Genomic DNA, 19326 nt, shown 5'->3' on the forward strand with positions numbered 1-19326 from the left:
GGTATCTCTGCTCCTGGATATTGTGGGGGGAAGGTAGGGTCACCGCAGCTCAATCAGATTGGTTGCAGAGGGAAAATTTAAAGTGCCCAAAGTCAAAATGGAAATCGAATTCAGTATAGATGGAGAGGATTTATTCAGACTGGGGGTGAATAAAAAGCCCCGTGTAGACTCCACTTAGGTTTCTGCTTAAGGAGGAGTTTCTCTCTCCCTCTCTTTGTCCTTGTGCAGGTAAATGCTGGAGACTGCAGGAGGAGCATTTTTGCTTTTCCCTTCCTGTGAAAGTTAATACTTGCATAGATGTCCTGAAAATGGCAGGTAGCTGGCAACCGCATTAGTCTGAAACAGGAGAACATCTGAGTCCAGTAACACCTTAAAGACCAATTATGCTTCCAGGGTTTAAGCTTTCTGGAGCCAAAGCCCACTATGTTATATACAGTTTCAGATCTGACAAAGTGAGTTTTGACTCACAAAAGTTTATACTCTGGAAAAGTTGCTTGGTTTGGTGCTACTGGAACCCAAATGCCAATATTGGACTCATTGCTTCTGCTAGGCAGCCCGAGTATGAGGAAAACAGGGCCTGCACGTCCATATCCTCCTGATTATTTAGACTTACTTTTAAGTAAACATCCATCAGAGGGGGTATCAATGTCAGCCCTTGAAGAATACCTTTAGGGTCCCTCTGAATGCAGACTGAGGGCTGATGTTTGCTTATGGGGTTCAGGAACAGAGACTGACCTGCATCACAAGACAGCTTCAGGCAGCTTTTTCATATGAGACCAAACCTTGTGGCCTGACAGTGAGACAAAGCCCATCCTTGCTAGGATGCAGTTCTGCTGCCAGGACCTCTGTGCACATTCTCATTCTAACGCTCTCCCTCTCTGAGCTGATAATTACTATGTTCTGAGCCAAGCAGCTGTCACTAAGGAACAGGAGCTGCCCAAACACTTCCGCAGCACAATACAAGCAAGTTTATTGGCTGGTTTATCACACCATAATGAACTCGCTCACGGCCTCCCATAGCATGGGAAGCAGAGGAAGATGGGCACAGGCTTGAACATTTTGTTCCGATGCATCTGAAAGGAGGGGTGAACAATCCGGAGAATTCTTGTACACATCCCCCCCCCCCACCTCCACACACTGTCCAGTGTTGCTTGAAAAGTGAGCCCAAGGCAAGCATCCAAGGCTGGTCCGTATTCACAGAAGGGCATAGTTCCAATCTTCCGGCAGATGCAGGAGCTGCTGAATAAGGGCATGCGCGGATAATGGGCAATTAAAAAAAACACAGGAAGGGAAAGGTCAGGAGTGGTCAGAACAAGCTTCATTCAGCCTTGCCTTACCCTCCTGTGAGATAGGTCAGGCTGAGAGGCTGTGATTGTCACAAGGTCACCTAGGAAAGCTTTGTGGCTGGGCAGGGAGAGGAATTTGGCTCTCCTTCCTTTAAGTCCATCAGTCTAACTGCTATACATCAGGCTGGCTTTCAGACTGGGTGCACAGTGATCAGTGTATCGGGATCTCTCCAGTCTCTTCCCAAAAGCACACACAGTGGACAGTTGGGAAGAAGACACCCCAATAATCTAACAGGGATCAGTGAGAGATTTCTGCCAGTCTGTGTTCAACACACAAGCCTGGGCAAATAGGGAAGGCTCCGTAGCTTTAGGCTCCTATCTCACCTGGAACACATACGCTCTTGGGGTCCATTATGCCCTTAGCAGAATCCCATCATACACTACAAGAGACTAGGCTTTAAGATTAACATTGCCACCCTAAGCAGAGTCTAAAGGTGGCAATGCAAGTGTAGTGCTTAAAAGCAAACTCAATTAGCCTTACAGGTTAGAAACCCTTAACATCGCAGTGCTAACTGGAACACAGAAATGTCAGCATAAATCATGCTTGCTTCTCTGTTTTGCCATTCACTTCTGTCTTAATCTTTTCTTTTTTGATGGAACTGAATGTATTCAGGCCTTTTTCAGGCAAGCTACATGTGTGTTTCCCTTTGCTATTTTTGATCCTCATTATTACCAAGTTACTTTTATGTTTTTATTCTCCACACTAACAGCTCTCTTGGGCTGCTGTTCCTCTTCATGCAAGCATGTATAATATTTGACTGCTATCAGTTTAGTCAGTTCACACAATCAGGTGCCAACCTTCAGGAGTGAATCACTTCAAGAGCTGGGCTTGAAATGCTAATAACTAAACAGACAACTTCAAAAGCAGTATGTGTGACCACTACATGTTCTTATTTATGTGTTTCTGCAAGAAAAGATTAGATTTCTAAAAGAAATGCTTAAGAAGTCAGGTGAAAAACCCAACCTTATGCATATTTCCTTAAAGGATTTCTAAGGGACTAACCTTTAGGTAAGTTTACATAGCTTGAACATATTAACTCACAAGACTAGATCCTGCCTCAAGGTGGTGATAAATTAGAAGAGAATCACTTATGAAGAAGATTGGATAGGTTTTGATAAGGTTCCTCATAAGGTTGGATAAGGTTCTGATGGATAAATCAGTCTGGATTTTCAGATAGTTAGGTGGATAGGGAATTGGTTAGAGAACCGCACTCAAAGAGTTGTTGTCAATGGTGTTTCACCAGACTGGAGGGAGGTGAGTAGCGGGGTACCTCAGGGCTCAGTGCTTGGTCCGGTACTTTTTAACATATTTATTAATGATCTAGATGAGGGAGTGGAAGGACTACTCATCAAGTTTGCAGATGACACCAAATTGGGAGGACTGGCAAATACTGCAGAAGATAGAGACAGAGTTCAACGAGAACTGAACACAATGGAAAAATGGGCAAATGAGAACATGCAATTTAATAAAGATAAGTGTAAAGTTCTATATCTGGGTCAGAAAAATGAAAAGCATACCTACTGGATGGGGGATACGCTTCTAGATAACACTGTGTATGAACGAGACCTTGGGGTACTTGTGGATTGTAAGCTAAACATGAGCAGGCAGTGTGATGCAGCGGTAAAAAAGGCGAATGCCATTTTGGGCTGTATCAACAGGGGCATCACATCAAAATCACAAGATGTCATAGTCCCATTCTATACGGCACTGGTCAGACCACACCTGGAGTACTGTGTGCAGTTCTGGAGGCCTCACTTCAAGAAGGACGTGGATAAAATTGAAAGGGTACAGAGGAGAGTGACAAGGATGATCTGGGGCCAAAGGACCAAGCCCTATGAAGATAGGTGGAGGGACTTGGGAATGTTCAGCCTGGAGAAAAGGAGGCTGAGAGGGGACATGATAGCCCTCTTTAAGTATTTGAAAGGTTGTCACTTGGAGGGCAGGATGCTGTTTCCGTTGGCTGCAGAGGAGAGGACACGCAGTAATGGGTTTAAACTACAAGTACAATGATATAGGCTAGATATCAGGAAAAAAATGTTCACAGTCAGAGTAGTTCAGCAGTGGAATAGGCTGCCTAAGGAGGTGGTGAGCTCCCCATCACTGGAAGTCTTCAAGCAAAGGTTGGATACACACTTTTCTTGGATGCTTTGGGCTGATCCTGCGTTGAGCAGGGGGTTGGACTAGATGGCCTGTATGGTCCCTTCCAACTCTATGATTCTGTGATTCTATGATTCTATGTTTGTGGATGAGAGAAATCTGTGAAGCAGTGTGAACATATCACAGGATTCCCCGTACAGACTGAGTATGCATGCTTATTTGCCAAAAGGGCCTCTATTAAGTGCCATGTGCTGCAGTCAGTACATTTGAAGTCCCATAGTACAGGGGTAGTCAACCTGTGGTCCCCAGATGTCAATGGACTACAATTCCCATGAGCCCCTGCCAGCATTTACTGGCAGGGGCTCATGGGAATTGTAGTCCATGAACATCTGGAGGACCACAGGTTGACTACCCCTGCCATAGTAGGTCAACAGGGCTTGCAGCTGCTCCAGATAAGGAAAACAATGCAAGGAGAATGCTGAAGCCACTCCCCCCCCCACACACACACACAATGCTGCACTCCCAAGCCAACTTGAGCCCTGGAGTCCTTGGGAACATTAGTGCTTTGATGTTACATATCACTGCAACTTGAGTGAGGGGATACCCCTTCTCTCCATCCAAATCCCGTTACACACATCATCCAGTTTGGCTGAAATTTGTGACTTCTTTCTCTAGATAGTAAACCAGGCAGATATTCATCAAGGATTCCTTTATAGATCAGGAAGCTGAACTGGATAACTGGTGGCGGATACTTTTCATTTGCAGTTTTCATGCTAAGATTCCAAATCACATATCTGTTACAGATTTTTTAATTCTTCCAAACATCTCATTCTGCTATGAAAAATCCTCTTTTGCTTTCAGCGAAATTGCTATATTCAGTTATTTTAACAAAATTCTTATCATTGGAAGCAGAGTGCTTAAGGACACTCCACCCAGGAAGGAATGCTGAACTACTCCCATGGGTATGATTTGCTTTCTGTAAAAGAAACAGATAACAGCTAAAGTCTAAATGCAGAATGTCAGTGAATCCTCACAAAGTTCTGTGTCAAAAATTTGAATACTTTGTGCACTTCTAGAAAGACAGCCAGTGCCACATTTGACAGACATTAGGGAACAATCAAAATGTGTAGCTACCTAACTAGCAATGAGACGTGGCAGGCGCAGATGCTCTTTTGAGCATCACATGCTGTTGAAAAGCACAAGAACATAATTGAAATCATGTGAAAAATGTGATAGATTTTGTCTGACCCAGACCAACTGAAATTCCAGTGTTTGTCAATACCTTCCACACACTAGTTCTCAAATGACTACTCTACTACTAATCTTGCCAAGTTCCTGTAACATCAATATGATTGTGTCCACAGTGTTACTAAAATGTAATGTCTTTGGCCAACTCTACTTTAGGGATTACATCTTTCCCTATGTTTCAGAGCAATGTCCCGGAAGGAGTAAAAGAATTTTCCTTACTTTATATTAGGTTCTGGGATGTGGCGTAGGAGGTTGCAGCTAGAAGTGGGGGAACAGTGGAAAGAGGAAAGCTCACAAAAGAAATCATGAAACTGCCTTTCAGACCCACAAGGCACTCTCTGGATCCAAGCCATTAGGTTGTAAACTGGAAGTTTTTTGTTCAAGGGTTATTTGTCTGCAGTGAGAAAGATACGTTTCTGATTACTGATGTTCTTTTAAAAAAGAGGAACAGCCGAGCAGATTAAAGAAGGGAAGGGAGAAATAAAACACGGCTTAGGTATAAGTGGCAAGAGTCTGAAGTAAACTGCTCAAGTTCAAAAGAGAGGGAGGTCTCCAGGCCTCAGTTAATTTGTAGCATTAATCAGATTTCCTCCCATTTTCCCACTTCAGCATTTTAGGTACTGTTAATTTAGATTCATTAATCTTGAACAGCCCAGAGAAGCTGCTTAGCAACTGGCCTAACTTCTGATGGAAAAAATGCTGCTCAGTAGGTCTGTCAGTTACTCTACTAAAATCTCTAATTCAGCAAGCAAAGGGTCACTTCCCCACTTGAGATGTGACACCTTAGCTGATCATTATTACAGCGTTGTCTTCTTTTATGTCAGGCACCCTTCCACTGTGGTTTGACTCAGCATTGCAGATTCATGATGAAAGAAGTCCAGCCATCTTTGGCTACTTGACATCATTTGTAAATATCTGTCCAACAACATCAGAAGTCAGTGCCTGTTAGAAAAAAGTTGTTCTCTGAGCTAATATATGGCACTTGGGTCTTAATCTTTTCACTAGAGTCTCTGGGCCACTTGGCTTTTGTCCATGAAGGTCTCAAGTTTCCTACCACAGGCTCTCCAGTGGTCACAAAGAAGCTCCTGCTTCTTATTTCACTAGCTGGAAACTGGTACTAGTTTGGATCCAAAGTGCTGTGAACTCTCACCACAGCCCACTTAGCCTACTGAGTCTCTGCTTTGGTGAGGGAGTCCTCCTTAACAGAATGAGGTACCTAAAGCAAGGGTTTGGGAGTGGAGAGTCAACAAACAACATCCCATGCTTTGCCAATAGAAGTGCTGACCTGCTAGCGAAAGTGCTGCTATACTGGCAGATGAACACATTCAAAGTCAATCCATTAGCTATAGTAAAGGCATCCCCTGTGCAAGCACTGAGTCATGTCTGACCCTTGGGGTGATGCCCTCTAGCGTTTTCAAGGCAGACTCAATACGGGGTGGTTTGCCAGTGCCTTCCCCAGTCATTACCATTTTACCCCCCAGCAAGCTGGGTACTCATTTTACCGACCTCGGAAGGATGGAAGGTTGAGTCAACCCTGAGCCGGCTGCTGGGATCGAACTCCCAGCCTCATGGGCAGAGCTTTCAGACTGCATGTCTGCTGCCTTACCACTCTGCACCACAAGAGGCTCTATTAGCTATAGAGATGGAAGTAAAAAAGAGTTTGTGGAATTTATCTATCACAAGACAGTTGATCTTTTAATCAAAGGAGTAAGAAGGGAGGGGGGATTAGGTCTCCATTCTTCTCATAACATGTTGCACTAATTCACATGCAAAAACAAAGAGAGAAAGAACACTAGTGGGTGTATTCATTATATACCTATCAAGAGTCAGTTCACTCAGTTTATACAAGTAGTATGAACTCCAGATCAGGATCACACCTTGGCCTCCTCCAGTGTTCATCAGAACTTCTGTTTAGAGTCTAGCCATGTGATTTAAATCCATCTGAAATATGACTGGCTAATCAATGGCCATGCAGTGATCACCATACTTAGGTTTTTCTTTTTATTGCTCTTTTAAAGTTTAATCCTGTGTTTGGCATAATGATGGTGCAGGACAGTAAACATGGTGCATTACTAATCCTATTTTATGATGCTGTCAGGTTTTCTAGTCATCCCAAATCCAACCACAGCAGTCAAAGAACTGTGGTTTGGATCAAAAGTAACACTGGAGTTGAGTCAAAAGTAACACTTCCATCAGCAGGAAGTGCTTTTGCTAGCACAAGAAGTGGAAGTTGCACAGATTTTCAGTTTTTTAAAAGATCAGGGTAGTTTTACTGATTCCCTACTGTGGCTGCTATCCATTCAGAGGAGCTATGATGTATGGGGAGAGCCAATTATCCATTGGAACTCCTCTTGCAGTTGTTAGGATTCACACAGAACTTTCCAAAGTCTCACCTAGTTTATGACATATGGAGAACAGGATATAAACCAGGAGATATTTCTTCTCTGTGTTTATGTTTCATTAGAGTTCATGGAATAATTAAAATAACTCTCAGAAGATATAATTTGAGCTAATCTGATTTTAATTAAGTGACGATTGTGCTCAAGTAAAAATCTACAATTTAGTTTAGCAAAGTTGCTTTTCAAAAATTTTAAGGGAAGTTCTGACAGGAATAACCAGTGGATGACCAAAAACGAATTGTATTTGGTATGGTTTAATAATCATCTTTTTATTTTGAACTAATTTTCAAAATGTTATAAATGCTGAATGCTGACAATCCCACACAATGGGGAGATATGTTATTATATTATGATTGTGTTATGTTATGATTGTTATTTATAGTATTATTAAAATATTCTGTGTAAGTATTCCACAATGTTTAATGTAAACTGCCCAGAGCCGTAGGGAAGGGCGGTATAGAAATATAAATAAATAAGCCAGCCAGCCAGCCAGCCAGCAAAAAGTTACAGTCATATAGAATGAGGAAAGTTCAAGGGTGGCAAAGTTCTTCTGGGATTGACCCAAATCATTCACAAAATTTTGTACATTCACTAGACATACTATTGTAGTATGTCTGACTGTGAAAAACTTTTTCTTGATATCTAGCCTATATTGTTGTACTTGTAGTTTAAACCCATTACTGCGTGTCCTCTCCTCTGTAAATCAATAAACTTGAAACACTGCTTATTAATTTGCTTGGACATTTTGTTCCGATTTGATATTATCCTCTGTTACTGTATATGGAGAAACTCTTGTTATTAAAATATAGGGAAATTATCAGCTGTATCCACTACATTAGCATATAGTAATAATTTCAGAAGTATCAGTCTCATCCCATAGATTTTTGATTTCTTCATTACATGATTTAATCTTTGAAGTATCCCTCGGTATATGTTTAAGAGCCTAGTATACTAAGGCAGAAATCATAGGCACATTTATTAGACAGTAAGCCTCACTGAACTCAATAAGACTTATTTCTGAGAAAGCAAGCTTCAGCTTGCCTGTTTGTTTAGGTATGGATCAAGGAGAATCAAATGAAATGTCTCTTATTCTTTCTAAAGCTATGGAGTGAACAACACCATTGTTCAGACCTATATATTGTTCATCAATCTTGCTCAGCAATCTTGACTTTGTTGCAAAGTTACTTACTAACGGATTAGTTTAGTTATGTGATGTATGCTAGCAGAGTTTGGTAGCTAAAGTGCTGGAGTTAATCCCAGTCTACTTGTTTAGCAGAATGTCGTAGTAGAACTCTAAGGTGGTGGGGTAAGCTGCACAGGTGTGGGGTACCATTTTTTAATGCTCCCCAGACTGAAAAACTCTCTGGAAGAAAACAAAATATTTGCTCATTGGCAAGAGAGAATCTGACTCAGCTTTCGAGCTAGTTTTTGATCTGTGTCTTTTTTCACGTAGGAGACATTAAACATATAATCCATATCTAGTCTGAAGTTGTACAGTGCACTCTTTCCTCTCGGGATATCACGGCTTCATTCTGTGGCATGTGTAAATTAGACTACAGCCAGGGGACATGGGTTCAAATGTCATTCAGATATGTATCCACTGAGGCAGTGGTCCCCAACCCGCGGGCCGCGGCTCCTTCTTCCCTCCCCCCCGAAGCGAGAAGCTCGCCAGGCCGCGAGCAAATCGGCCACCAAAGCAAGCTTCTCGCTTCAGGAGGGGAGGGAAGAGAAGCTTGCCGAGCCACAAGTTAATCGACCGCTTTAGCGGCCGATTTGCTCGCGGCCCGGCATGGCGGCGGCGCAAACGCGCATGCACGGACTGCCGCGCAAACGTGCGTGCGCGGCAGTCCACGCATGCGACTTTGTGCTGGGGCTGCTGCGCGTGTGCGGGCCCCCGGGCCGCCCTCTTCCCCCACTACACCGCAGCGGTCCACGGCAAGCGGAAGCTTGCGGACCGCTGCACTGAGGTATTTACAGCCAGCTCTTATGGTTCCACCAAATCCATCCTAATATAATTCTTGTGAGTTCACAAACTGGCAAAATTGCATGTACACTAACCTGATGTCCTTAGAGAGAGGTGAGATAACAATGACGGCCATTATTAGTTGCAGTAGTGCCTCCAGACCAGGCTTTCTCAACCAGGGTTTTGTGAAACCCTGGGGTTTCTTGGAAGCCTTGGAAGGGTTTCCTGAATAGGTGGGAGTTAATTAATTTTATATAGTTTTTAATTTGTTAAATATTTATCAGGTAATATGATTATATATGGTCATGTCAATTCACTCACTGCTCCTAAAATGGCCAATGATGAGCCTGTAACGGATGGGAAAGGGAGGGCCCCTGGGTGAGCATGCTATGCTTCCCACCCATATTCTGCACAATTATGCCACTTTTGGGGTTGCTTGAAGCCTGAAGAATGTTTCAGAGGTTTTTCAGCGGTCAAAAAAGTTGAGAAAGTCTGGCTTTTTTGAGATAAAAAGCTGGTCTAACATTTTGGTTAGAACTATTTGTTCCTGTAGGGCATGTTGATATGTCACATTCACCTGGAGACACCTGAGTCTAATATCACAGAGTAGGCGCTGCCACGATTTTGAAGGTGCAGGGGCAAAGCTTAAGAAAGTAGAAAAGACTAATAGGGGTGTTTCATTTTTCAAAATAGGTGACTAAGAGGTGCATAATAGGAATTTATGAAATTATGGAAAGTCTACAGAAAGTACAAAGAAGAAATCTCTCCCGCTTCATGTCTTCCTGAATAGAAGAACTAATAACACTCATAAACTCGCAAAACTAATGAAACATTAAATGAATGTTTTATAGATTCAGGATGTGCTAAGACAGTGCTCCTTCATAGAATTTGCTTCCAAAATATGCAATTTTAAGATGTTTTAATAGATTATGGCACACAGGTCCATAATCCTGTTGCTCATGACAGGTAAATAGAATCCTCATATTCAGAGTCATATTCAGTATGCTGACAGCAGCTCCCTTGCCAAATATGAAGCAGGCCTCAGCACAGCCTGTGTAGTGGGTAATGTACATTGAGGCTTGTAAAATGAACTAGTTGCTTGTGTGAACATGAACTAAGTGCAGGTTACTAATTCAAATGTCTTGCTGAATTATCTGTCATGCTGATCTCATTTGCAGCCATTATCTACCTATAGGTTGTCATTCTACTGTGTCAGATTGTTTCACTGAAGAAACAATTCTTTTGAACCGGCAATGGCAATCTTTTAATTACCAACTGTCATGTCAACGAAAGGGATGTTGAGTCAACAACTGCTTTTTTCCTTAAACGAATCTTTGGAACTATTGCCAGAGGCAAAGAATGTCATGCAAGTACAAACACTTAATTAATGACGTGATAATGAATTGGAGAGAAGAATATGTTTGACTGATGGATGAATAGACCAGTTATGCGCTCTTTGATTTACCTCTACTGTTCTTACCTAAAGATTTATGAGATATTTTAATGCCCCAAAATAAAAATGAACATACATGAATTCATTAAGAGTTGGAAATGAAATGGACCATTCAATGTGCCTGTTTTTAAATTGTAGCCTGTGGTCCTTATATAATATTTTTCTTTCTTTCAGCCTTCTCTTGTAAGATAAAAATCCTGATTGAAATAGGCACAACATCCAGCCTGTATTAACTGATGTTAAAACAACTGGATCTTGTACAACTTATGTATCTTTTATGCATTACACAGATGCAATACAAATAAGCTATTTCATGCAAGGAAATTGATCCAATTATATGGAAAGAGCTATGAACAATCTGGCACAGAACAAGTTACACCACATTGGCTATGATATAGAAGTTGCTTATAACCAACTTCACGGCCTTAACTCACAGTTAATGACCAATTCCACATTAGGAGACATACCTTCTTTTAGCTTTGCTTTGGATTTCCTTTGGATGTTGCAAGTAGACTATAACATTCTGACATTTGGGCTTTCCTCTGCTTATTTCCCAGGTTGAAATTTGTAACATGCTTTCCACATAAGGTGACCAGATTTTAAGATTGCTAAAGAGGGACACCATTGACCGGGGAAGGGGGTCTATATGGAGCAACAAAATTTCTCGTAGAATGCAAAAACAGTATTGTAATTTTTTAAAATTTCAACAATTAACAATTAAGTACAATTAACAAATATAAAACATTTAAAAACTTATGTATAGTATTACTTTATTCTTTGGCATATTTCTCACTCAAGTGAATTTTTTTTGTAGATTGTTGTTATTGCCTAAAAGGTGCTTTGTGAGATGAGGGGCAGATGGCAGCGATATTGTGACAGTTATAGTGATGGACAGGGTAGATGGCATCCCAAAGACTGGCACAGCATGGCAAAGATACACTTTGCTGGGTTTACAACCCAAAGGAAAAAACATGCCATCTCTTTGATGTGTTAACATCCCTCAGTTGACTGTCCTGCTTCTAGCAGGCTTGAACTCTAGCTCCTAGTGCCCAGATTGCCAACGCCTATCAGTCCATGTGGGAGGGGGATCTAAAAAGGGGACTTGTTCCTTTGTTTGGGGATCAGAGAGACAGACAGATAAAAAAAGAAAGTTCAGTGTGAATGATGAAGGAGGATGGTGCTTGTAAATACAGTCCTGGGGAGAGGTTCGCTATGCAACAGTAAGCCTCCCTCTGAGGCTGCACCAGATGTTGAAGGATTGTAAGTTAACTAACAAGTGACCTTCCTTCCATTTCTTTTTATTTTGCTTAGCCCTACCTGGAACTATCTTGTTGTTTGTGCCTTGTAGTTAGTTCCAGTGAGTTTGTACCTTGTAGTTACTACAGTTATTCAGCTGAGGAGCCTTGCACATTCCTTGTCCCTAGGCTTGGCTGCTTGACAGCACTATTGTAAGATCCCTCTTGGGTATAAGATCCACTTCTGGTAAATGCCAGGTGAGAGGGGTAGTTAACTCAGGGGCACTGGAGATATGAGAGCCCCAGAGTAAATTTTTGCGTCCAGAAAGCCAGCAAGAGGAAGTTTGTAGGAGAAAGCATTTGACACCCTACATGGTGATAATAAAATGTTTTTGCTAAAGTTGCCATTCCATCTCTGTTTCAGCTTGTTTTTAAATCTTTTACATATAAGTTGGTCTTGCAATAAGCATTTCTATGCCCTTGTTCTTTGATGCAGACTAAAATTCAAGGCATATCAATCAAAAAGCCTGTTTGCTTGCTTCCCCCACCTGCTCCCTTCCCCGGCTCACCTCCTTTGCTTGCTTGCCCCGCCCGCTCCATTCCCCGGCTCACCTCGCTTGCCCCGCCTGCTCTCTTCCCCGGCTCGACTCATTTGCACATTTGCCCTTGCCTGCTCGCTCGCTGTGCCTACTCAATTACCCTTACCCACTCACCTCGCACGCTCACCTTGCCTGCTTGCCCTCGCTTGCCTTGCCCGATCGATCGTTTGTCCTGCCCCCCCCCCCGCTCCCTCACCCTGCTCACCCTCGCATACTCGCCTCGCCCACTCTCTCGCCTCTGGGCTGAAGTTGCACATGCTGCCGTGCACCTTCCCTTCCCTCGCAGGTCCTGCCTGTGAAGAAGGCGGAGTCCAGGCAGGTGTGGTACGTGGCGTGGGGGTGGCGCTTGAGCTTGGCGAAGGCCAGGTGGTCATGCTGGGCAGAGCTGCACTGAGTGCTCACTTTGCAGCCAGGCACAGGACTTTCTAAGTACATGGCGGGATGTGGGACTATTTTGCCAAAGGCAGGAGAGTCCCGCGAAAATCAGCACTAATGGTCACCTTATTTCCACACTGAGTTTGACAGAGGCAGCCTCCATCATGCTTTACTTCCCCTTTTCAAAAATGTATTTTTTTTTTTTTGCAAAATGGTAACTGCTTGCACCTTAGTACAATTTCATTTTAGGAAACACTAAAATGCTCAAACTGAATTACGTTTTGACCTCTAGAATATGTGTTCATTATATGCCTGAAAGAAATCATTGATAACTGGTAGACAATTTGTTCCCATTTCTTCTTTTGTAAAACCACATTTATTAAAAACTTAGCTCTGACACACAATATAAGAGACTAAAAATGTATAGAAATACACAGACATCTTTTACTTACATGTGTCAGGCTTGAGTTGACTGTTTGTGATTCCAAAATACTGAGGATTTTCAATTACAGGAATCTTCGTCATTCCAATAATTACTGCATCTGGGCCACCCTCAGAAGATGATGGAGTGTTACTCCCATTAGAGATGTGATGCAGAGGACTTGCGGAATCATCGTCATTGCTGATAACTGAAGAAGGACCTAAAGTTAGAAACAAAGATTCCCCTGTAACTTGACATAGTTCTCCCCTCCCTCTGCTACCACCTTGGCACTCATTAGGTTACTATAGGGTTTCAACAGACTCAAACTGAGATTTCTCATGGACAGGCTTATTGCCTTATATCCATTGAGGTCGAAGATTCACTAAAAGAGTAACAGGTTCAACCTAAGTCTTATTAGCAATACAAAACATGCCAGCTGACTCAGTACTCAGACAGTTGATTCAAGGAACCCAAATTGTACTGCATAGCTCTCCAAAGCCTTAGCCTAGGTCCAGCTTTTTAGCCTGTTATCTCTTTTCAAGTGATATGAACCTACCTGATTGTAACCTTACTCTTCATAGTTCTTCACTCTAGCAGCTACATATGGAACTTCACTATTTGCTTACCTTAGACAATGATGTTTGCATCTGGCACTTCTGCTCATTAGCTGCTGCCTCTAGAATGTGGCCACCTGTCTTTGGCCACCTGACTTACTCCTTCTTGACCTTGGGAACTTGATATTGTTATCAGTTGGGATGCTGAACCTCAGCGAGCTAATGTTTACTCTTAGAAGCAAAAGGTGGTAACACAGTACAACTATTTAGGTTAATTCTCCAATCCAAAGAATATTGACTTTGGATATCATGAAACCAGGATGTGATGGGATGGAGTGGAATGGAGGGGAAGAAAGCTCAAGTGTCAGATGTTTGCTCAGTTTCATATATATTTCCTTGGGGAGAGGACTCAGGAGTTTCATTCCTAATAATGCAGACCAGTATTAGGAGCAGGAAGAATAGGTACTTACATTTCCTGTTGCTTCCCATATTTTAATCAGTGAGGTCACTAAATACATACTTCCAAGAGCTTAAAAATAAAGCTGTATAATTCCTAAAACATTCAATATCGATCTATTGTCTTCCTGAGACTGCAAGACTTTTGCTCATTTCAATCTCCATTTGTTTAAACCAGGGATTCCCAACCATGGTCTGCAGACCCCTAGGGATCCACAGAAGCTCTGTAGGGGGTCCACAGCCTCTTCCTTCCCGCCTTAACGGACTTGGCCACAAGCTAGGGAACTGGCCGCTTCCATTGCTCCGCTTCCTATGAGTGAATTCTTTCCGGGTTTCTGTGCCTGGGAGGGGGTAGAACCTGTATGCCTATTCTTGCTTTAAATCACCGCCTGCATCCCCCCCCACACACACACACTTCTCCTTGAGCCTGTCTGTTAATGCAGGTGGTGATGTCACTTTTGGTGGTCAGTTCCAGGGTGTGGCAGGGAGGTACAGCCAGGGCTCCTTGAAGCCTGAAAAAATTATTTCAGAGGCTCCCCCACTGTTGAAAGGTTGAAAAAAGCTTGTTTAAACATTAATGGGTTAATCAGAGGCTGGAGTGAGCACAAATAGAAGAAAAGAGCATTTGAATAATTAAAGCCCCTCTAATAAAGCTGCTTCTTGAGTGTTTTGAGATTATGTGGGTAAGATGTATGCTTCTATAAAATGGTAGAAAAGGGAGGAGGAATAATTGCTCCCTGCAGTATCCTTAATAAGACATTTGTTAGAACAGGACTTGCTGAATTTCCAGATTAGGGTGCCACAAAGCCAACAGACAAATATAAATTTAACTTGACAGAAACATAGTATTTTATATTTTAATATAACAGTTTGGTGTGAAGGGTCAAGCCCATTTTATTATTATAGCTTGGTAAGCTCTCATATATAGATATATAATTCAATAGTGGTACTTCAAATTATTCTGCAGCCCCCAGCATTCCCTTATAAGCACAAGAAAGAAAACCACTTCATCATCTGCTTGTTCCTAGCATGCAGACATTGGACAGAAGTGCACACCAAGCACTAGGAAAATAGCAAAAAGTAGAGTGAATAACAGGAATACATATAGAAAGGCCTCATCCACTTTGCAGTGTAATTATTTATATACTAGCTTCAAAGCCCGTTCTTAAGAACGGGCCTTGAAAGGGCCCCCTCCCCTGGCCCCTGGTCAGGCAGCTTAAGGTGGCTTTGGCAGCAACTCGCAGCCAGATCAAGTGTGGTGGGCAGGGGCTGGCCAGCTCGTTAGGAGGCCTGGGACAGAGCTCCTTAGCAGGCAGTCAGCAGGCCAGGAGGCCCTTGTCAGCAGGCCCAGCCTTGCAGGCCAAGAGGCCCTCATTAGCAAGCCTTCCACCATGACCCTTTGGCCAAGGCCCTCTCCCCTTACCTGCTGCTGGCTCCAGGTACTGAGGCATCTGAGAGCAAAGAGGCTAGAGTCCAGGGACGGAGGGCGGAAGCTCAGGGGCAAGGCCAATCAGGGCAAATCTGGCTGCATCCTGATTGGCCCTATTCTAACTTGGATAGTCGGACCCGTCCCACCCCCTAGGCTGTTTCATAAATATATAGAGGAACAACAATGGATAAGGATTTATTAGAATAGATTTTTAGGCCACCGCTCTCTGACAACAGTTTCAGGGCAGCTAACAACATTTAAAACCCATATATTAAAGAATTTAAACCATTAACAATTAAAACTAGATCCCTGTTTAAAAGAATGTTCCACCACTATCACCAAGAAACCTGGGATCAGTATAATCCTGGGTGTAGTCTGCATGGGGCTTTTTACCCAGTCCCAGTTAGAATGAATCCCTCCCGTCTACACTGAATTTGATTTGCATTTTGACTTTGGGCACTTTAAATTTTCCTTCTGCAACAAGTATGATTGATTCATGGTGACCCTACCTTTCCCTGGAGTGCATATAAGCCTCGATATTTAAAAAAACGCATTAACTCTGCCTCATGCCTCCAACAAAGAAGTCTTATTGGCCAGGGCATCAGATCAAAGTCTTCCTGGTTCCTGGTTGCAAGGCTTATCTTAAAGTGACTGCACTCCAGAAGCCCTAACTTCTCTCAGCAGAGATTTGCCTCTTGGTCCCCCCCCCTTCTCTGCTGTCTCAAACCCTCCTCCCCCCTAGTTCAAAAAAAATGATAGTAATAGTTTTCTTTCTTCTGTGTATGTTATGTAATTAACAGCTGGCAAGTTTCTGTGTGTCAGGAGACCGCTAAATTTACACTTATTTAAGTACCTAGTTTTCAGGGTCCCTTGATAAATGTGAACAAATGGGTGTAGAAAGTGTTTTAATGTTTGCTTATTTGAAAGACTGGCTATTAGACAAAAGGCTACATCCCATTTTCTTAATGCACTTCCAAAATTACATTACACTCAAAACATAATGCTGCTCTGGAGCCAACACTTAATTGAACAACCAAATGTATGTATGAGGTTTCAAGAATGCAAAATAATTTTCAGAAGGGAATTGAACAATGTTCACTTTGAACTGGCAAGGCTTCCATCCTTCCACTGTCTCTTCCAAACCACAAGACAAAAGATAATTTCCACACAAATCCCTGTACACTGCCCTACCTTGCTTAAACAAGCTCATGTAGTTACTTGTCAAAAGTAGCGGAACCATTTGCTGACACCTCTAACTGATCTGGTTTTCATAAATCCATTTTGGATTTCAATCAGCAATTGTAAAAGTATGTAATACAGATTGCGAATAGCCAACAGTCATCATGTGTACAGTTCAAATCGAGTTTTGGGGTGTGTATGTATGTTTAAATTACAAAGTAGCAAAGGTTTCCTTGCTAACAGAAAAGTTCTGCTTCATGTTCTCATGTGAATTCATTTTAAGAATGTTTTCCTTATCTTGAAATATAGGAAGTGAACTGAGATAAGAAGCAGGATTCTGCCTTGGAGACAGAGAGAAAAAATTAGGAAAAAAAAAACCTTGCTATACCATGCCTCTCTCTCTCTCTCTCTCTCTCACACACACACACACACAGAGTTCCTCAGATGTGCAAGGCAGCACATGTACTTTTGTCTCTAATATATTGATTATACATATATTGCACATATTGTTGCCAACTTGAAGTCAATGCAGTAAATTTGATGATAGCATTATCTTTATTTATGCTTGTCAAAAATGCACAGATTGTGACTGGTCCTTGTATGGGGGTGGAAGTTGTGGGGGTGGCAGCATCTTTTGCTGTACACAGCATGGAAGTACCAGAAGCAGTCACATATTCCTGTCCCCACAGTATCCTCACTCCCACTCACAGTGTATACTAGCTCATATTCTTACACAGAAACATTACCACCCTGGGCTGCCATCTGTAGCATCACGGACAGAATACTCCAGTGCAGCTTTGCAAAGAAGGTAGTATTTTGCTTGTCCACTACAACACCTGAAGTCCAACACATAATAAATTTAGGGAGCAATCCTAATCAAGTCTACTTGGGGGGAAAAATCCAAGGTTATCCAGTCAGGCTTATGCCCAGGGAAGTGTCCTTAGGAATGAAGTAGAGTTAGGACTTTTCAAGTCAATGAGTTTTAGAGATGTATCATGAGGGTAGCTGTATTAGTCTGCAATAGAAGAGCTAGATTTAAGAGTCAAATGTTCCCTTCACCCCTTTGGATATATCTGATGAAGGGAACTTTGACTCAAAAAAACTTGTCACTCTTTGGATTCAAATATAGGGCTCAGAACGGGTGTGATTTTGCTTAGGCTTGTATTGTAAGAAGAAAAGGAGTTGGTTTTTATATCCCACCTTTCACTGTCCAAAGGATTCTCAAAGCAGCTTACAATTACCTTCTTTCCTTTCCCCACAACAGACACCTTGTGAGGTAGGCTGAGAGAGCCCTGATATTACTGCTTGGTCAGAACAGCTTCATCCGTGCTGTGGTGAGCCCAAGGTCACCCAGCTGGCTGCATGTGGGGGAGTGGGGAATCAAACCTGACTCACCATCTTAAAAGCTGCCACTCCTAACTATTACAGCATGCTGGCTACCATTTCCATTTCTCTTCAAAATGAAAACAATAAAGGACTTTATTTCATCATAGGTTATGGCAAAGAAGTATCCTCCCATCTACATTGCTCTGCTATCTAAATTCTGGCTTTAATTGACCTAAAGCAGAAATCGCATGTTGTTTATCTTGCTGAACTTTCCAGGGAGTATGGCTTTCTGAATTGATAAAACAGATGAGCTCTTGTAAAATATCTCTTACCAATTCCATTGCCAGTAACCTTGTTTAGGAATTCTTGCTGAAAGGACAGCACTTTAGAGCAAACTGGAAAGGCCAAATGCAAATCAGGAAGCCATAATTAAGTTCTCAAGCAGCCTGCTCCCATCACGGATAACATTTGCACAGGTCAGAACAAGCATATAGGTACAAACTCCATCACCCACATTTGAACCTCATGCCTATCCCCTTCTCTGGTTTCCCATTCCTAAAATGCTTACCTGTTCCTTCCTTGTTTGGGCTGTCATATCTACTTTTTGATGTGGAACACATCTACGAATGTGTTCCTTATGATTACGGACGTGATGTCTGTTAGCCCGCCTTAGGAAGAATGCCAGTAGATGGTGGCTGCTGCTATAGCAGAGCTCCAAGGCCTAGGGCTGGGCCTCAGAGTGCTGCTGGTGGCAGCACCCCAATTCCCAGCCTGGTCCCACCCTCCACAGAGCCGAGCAGGCCTGGGAAGTAAAGAGATGTGTGGACATGGCCAACAGCACTACAAGCCCCATCCGAGTGCTGCTGGTGACAATGCCACACTTCCCAGCCCAGCCCAGCCCTCCACATAGTGGGGCAAGTCTGGGAAGCAGGGATACGCCTAGACATAGCCAGCAGTGCTTCCCAGCCCAGTCCCGCCCTTGGTGAATCTCAGGCAGTGGTGGCACAGGAGCCCCAAATGTAAGGAGGGGGAGGGAGGGGAAAGCTGTGTGAGTCTGGGTTTGTGTGTGTATGTGTGTCTGAGAGGGGGGAGGGACCACGTACAAGGTGAGGGAAGGAACATGTAAGGGGGATATGTTCCACATAAGGTATGAGAATCCTTGTTGGGGAAAAAATTCCTTTGAACCTGTGTCAGCCCACATATTATCCTTCACAGTCCATTGGTACCACTGAGATGCATGTCAAG

At 42.8% G+C, this 19326-nt stretch overlaps 1 protein-coding gene across 8 annotated transcripts in view; it reads right to left on the reverse strand.

Moving 5' to 3' along the window:
- The window catches only part of NTRK2 (neurotrophic receptor tyrosine kinase 2), a 208550-nt gene that overhangs the window by 53527 nt on the left and 135697 nt on the right, over positions 1–19326 (reverse strand). For 6 of the 8 annotated variants that reach the window (XM_077344644.1, XM_077344643.1, XM_077344641.1 and 3 more), the window contains one exon: positions 13169–13357. In XM_077344644.1, the coding sequence (XP_077200759.1) occupies positions 13169–13357 (189 nt within the window). The remainder of the gene's footprint in view (positions 1–13168; positions 13358–19326) is intronic. The other 2 variants (XM_077344642.1, XM_077344646.1) reach the window with 1 other exon arrangement.

This window comes from Paroedura picta, chromosome 7, assembly GCF_049243985.1.
Source record: "Paroedura picta isolate Pp20150507F chromosome 7, Ppicta_v3.0, whole genome shotgun sequence".
Lineage (NCBI taxonomy): Eukaryota > Metazoa > Chordata > Lepidosauria > Squamata > Gekkonidae > Paroedura > Paroedura picta.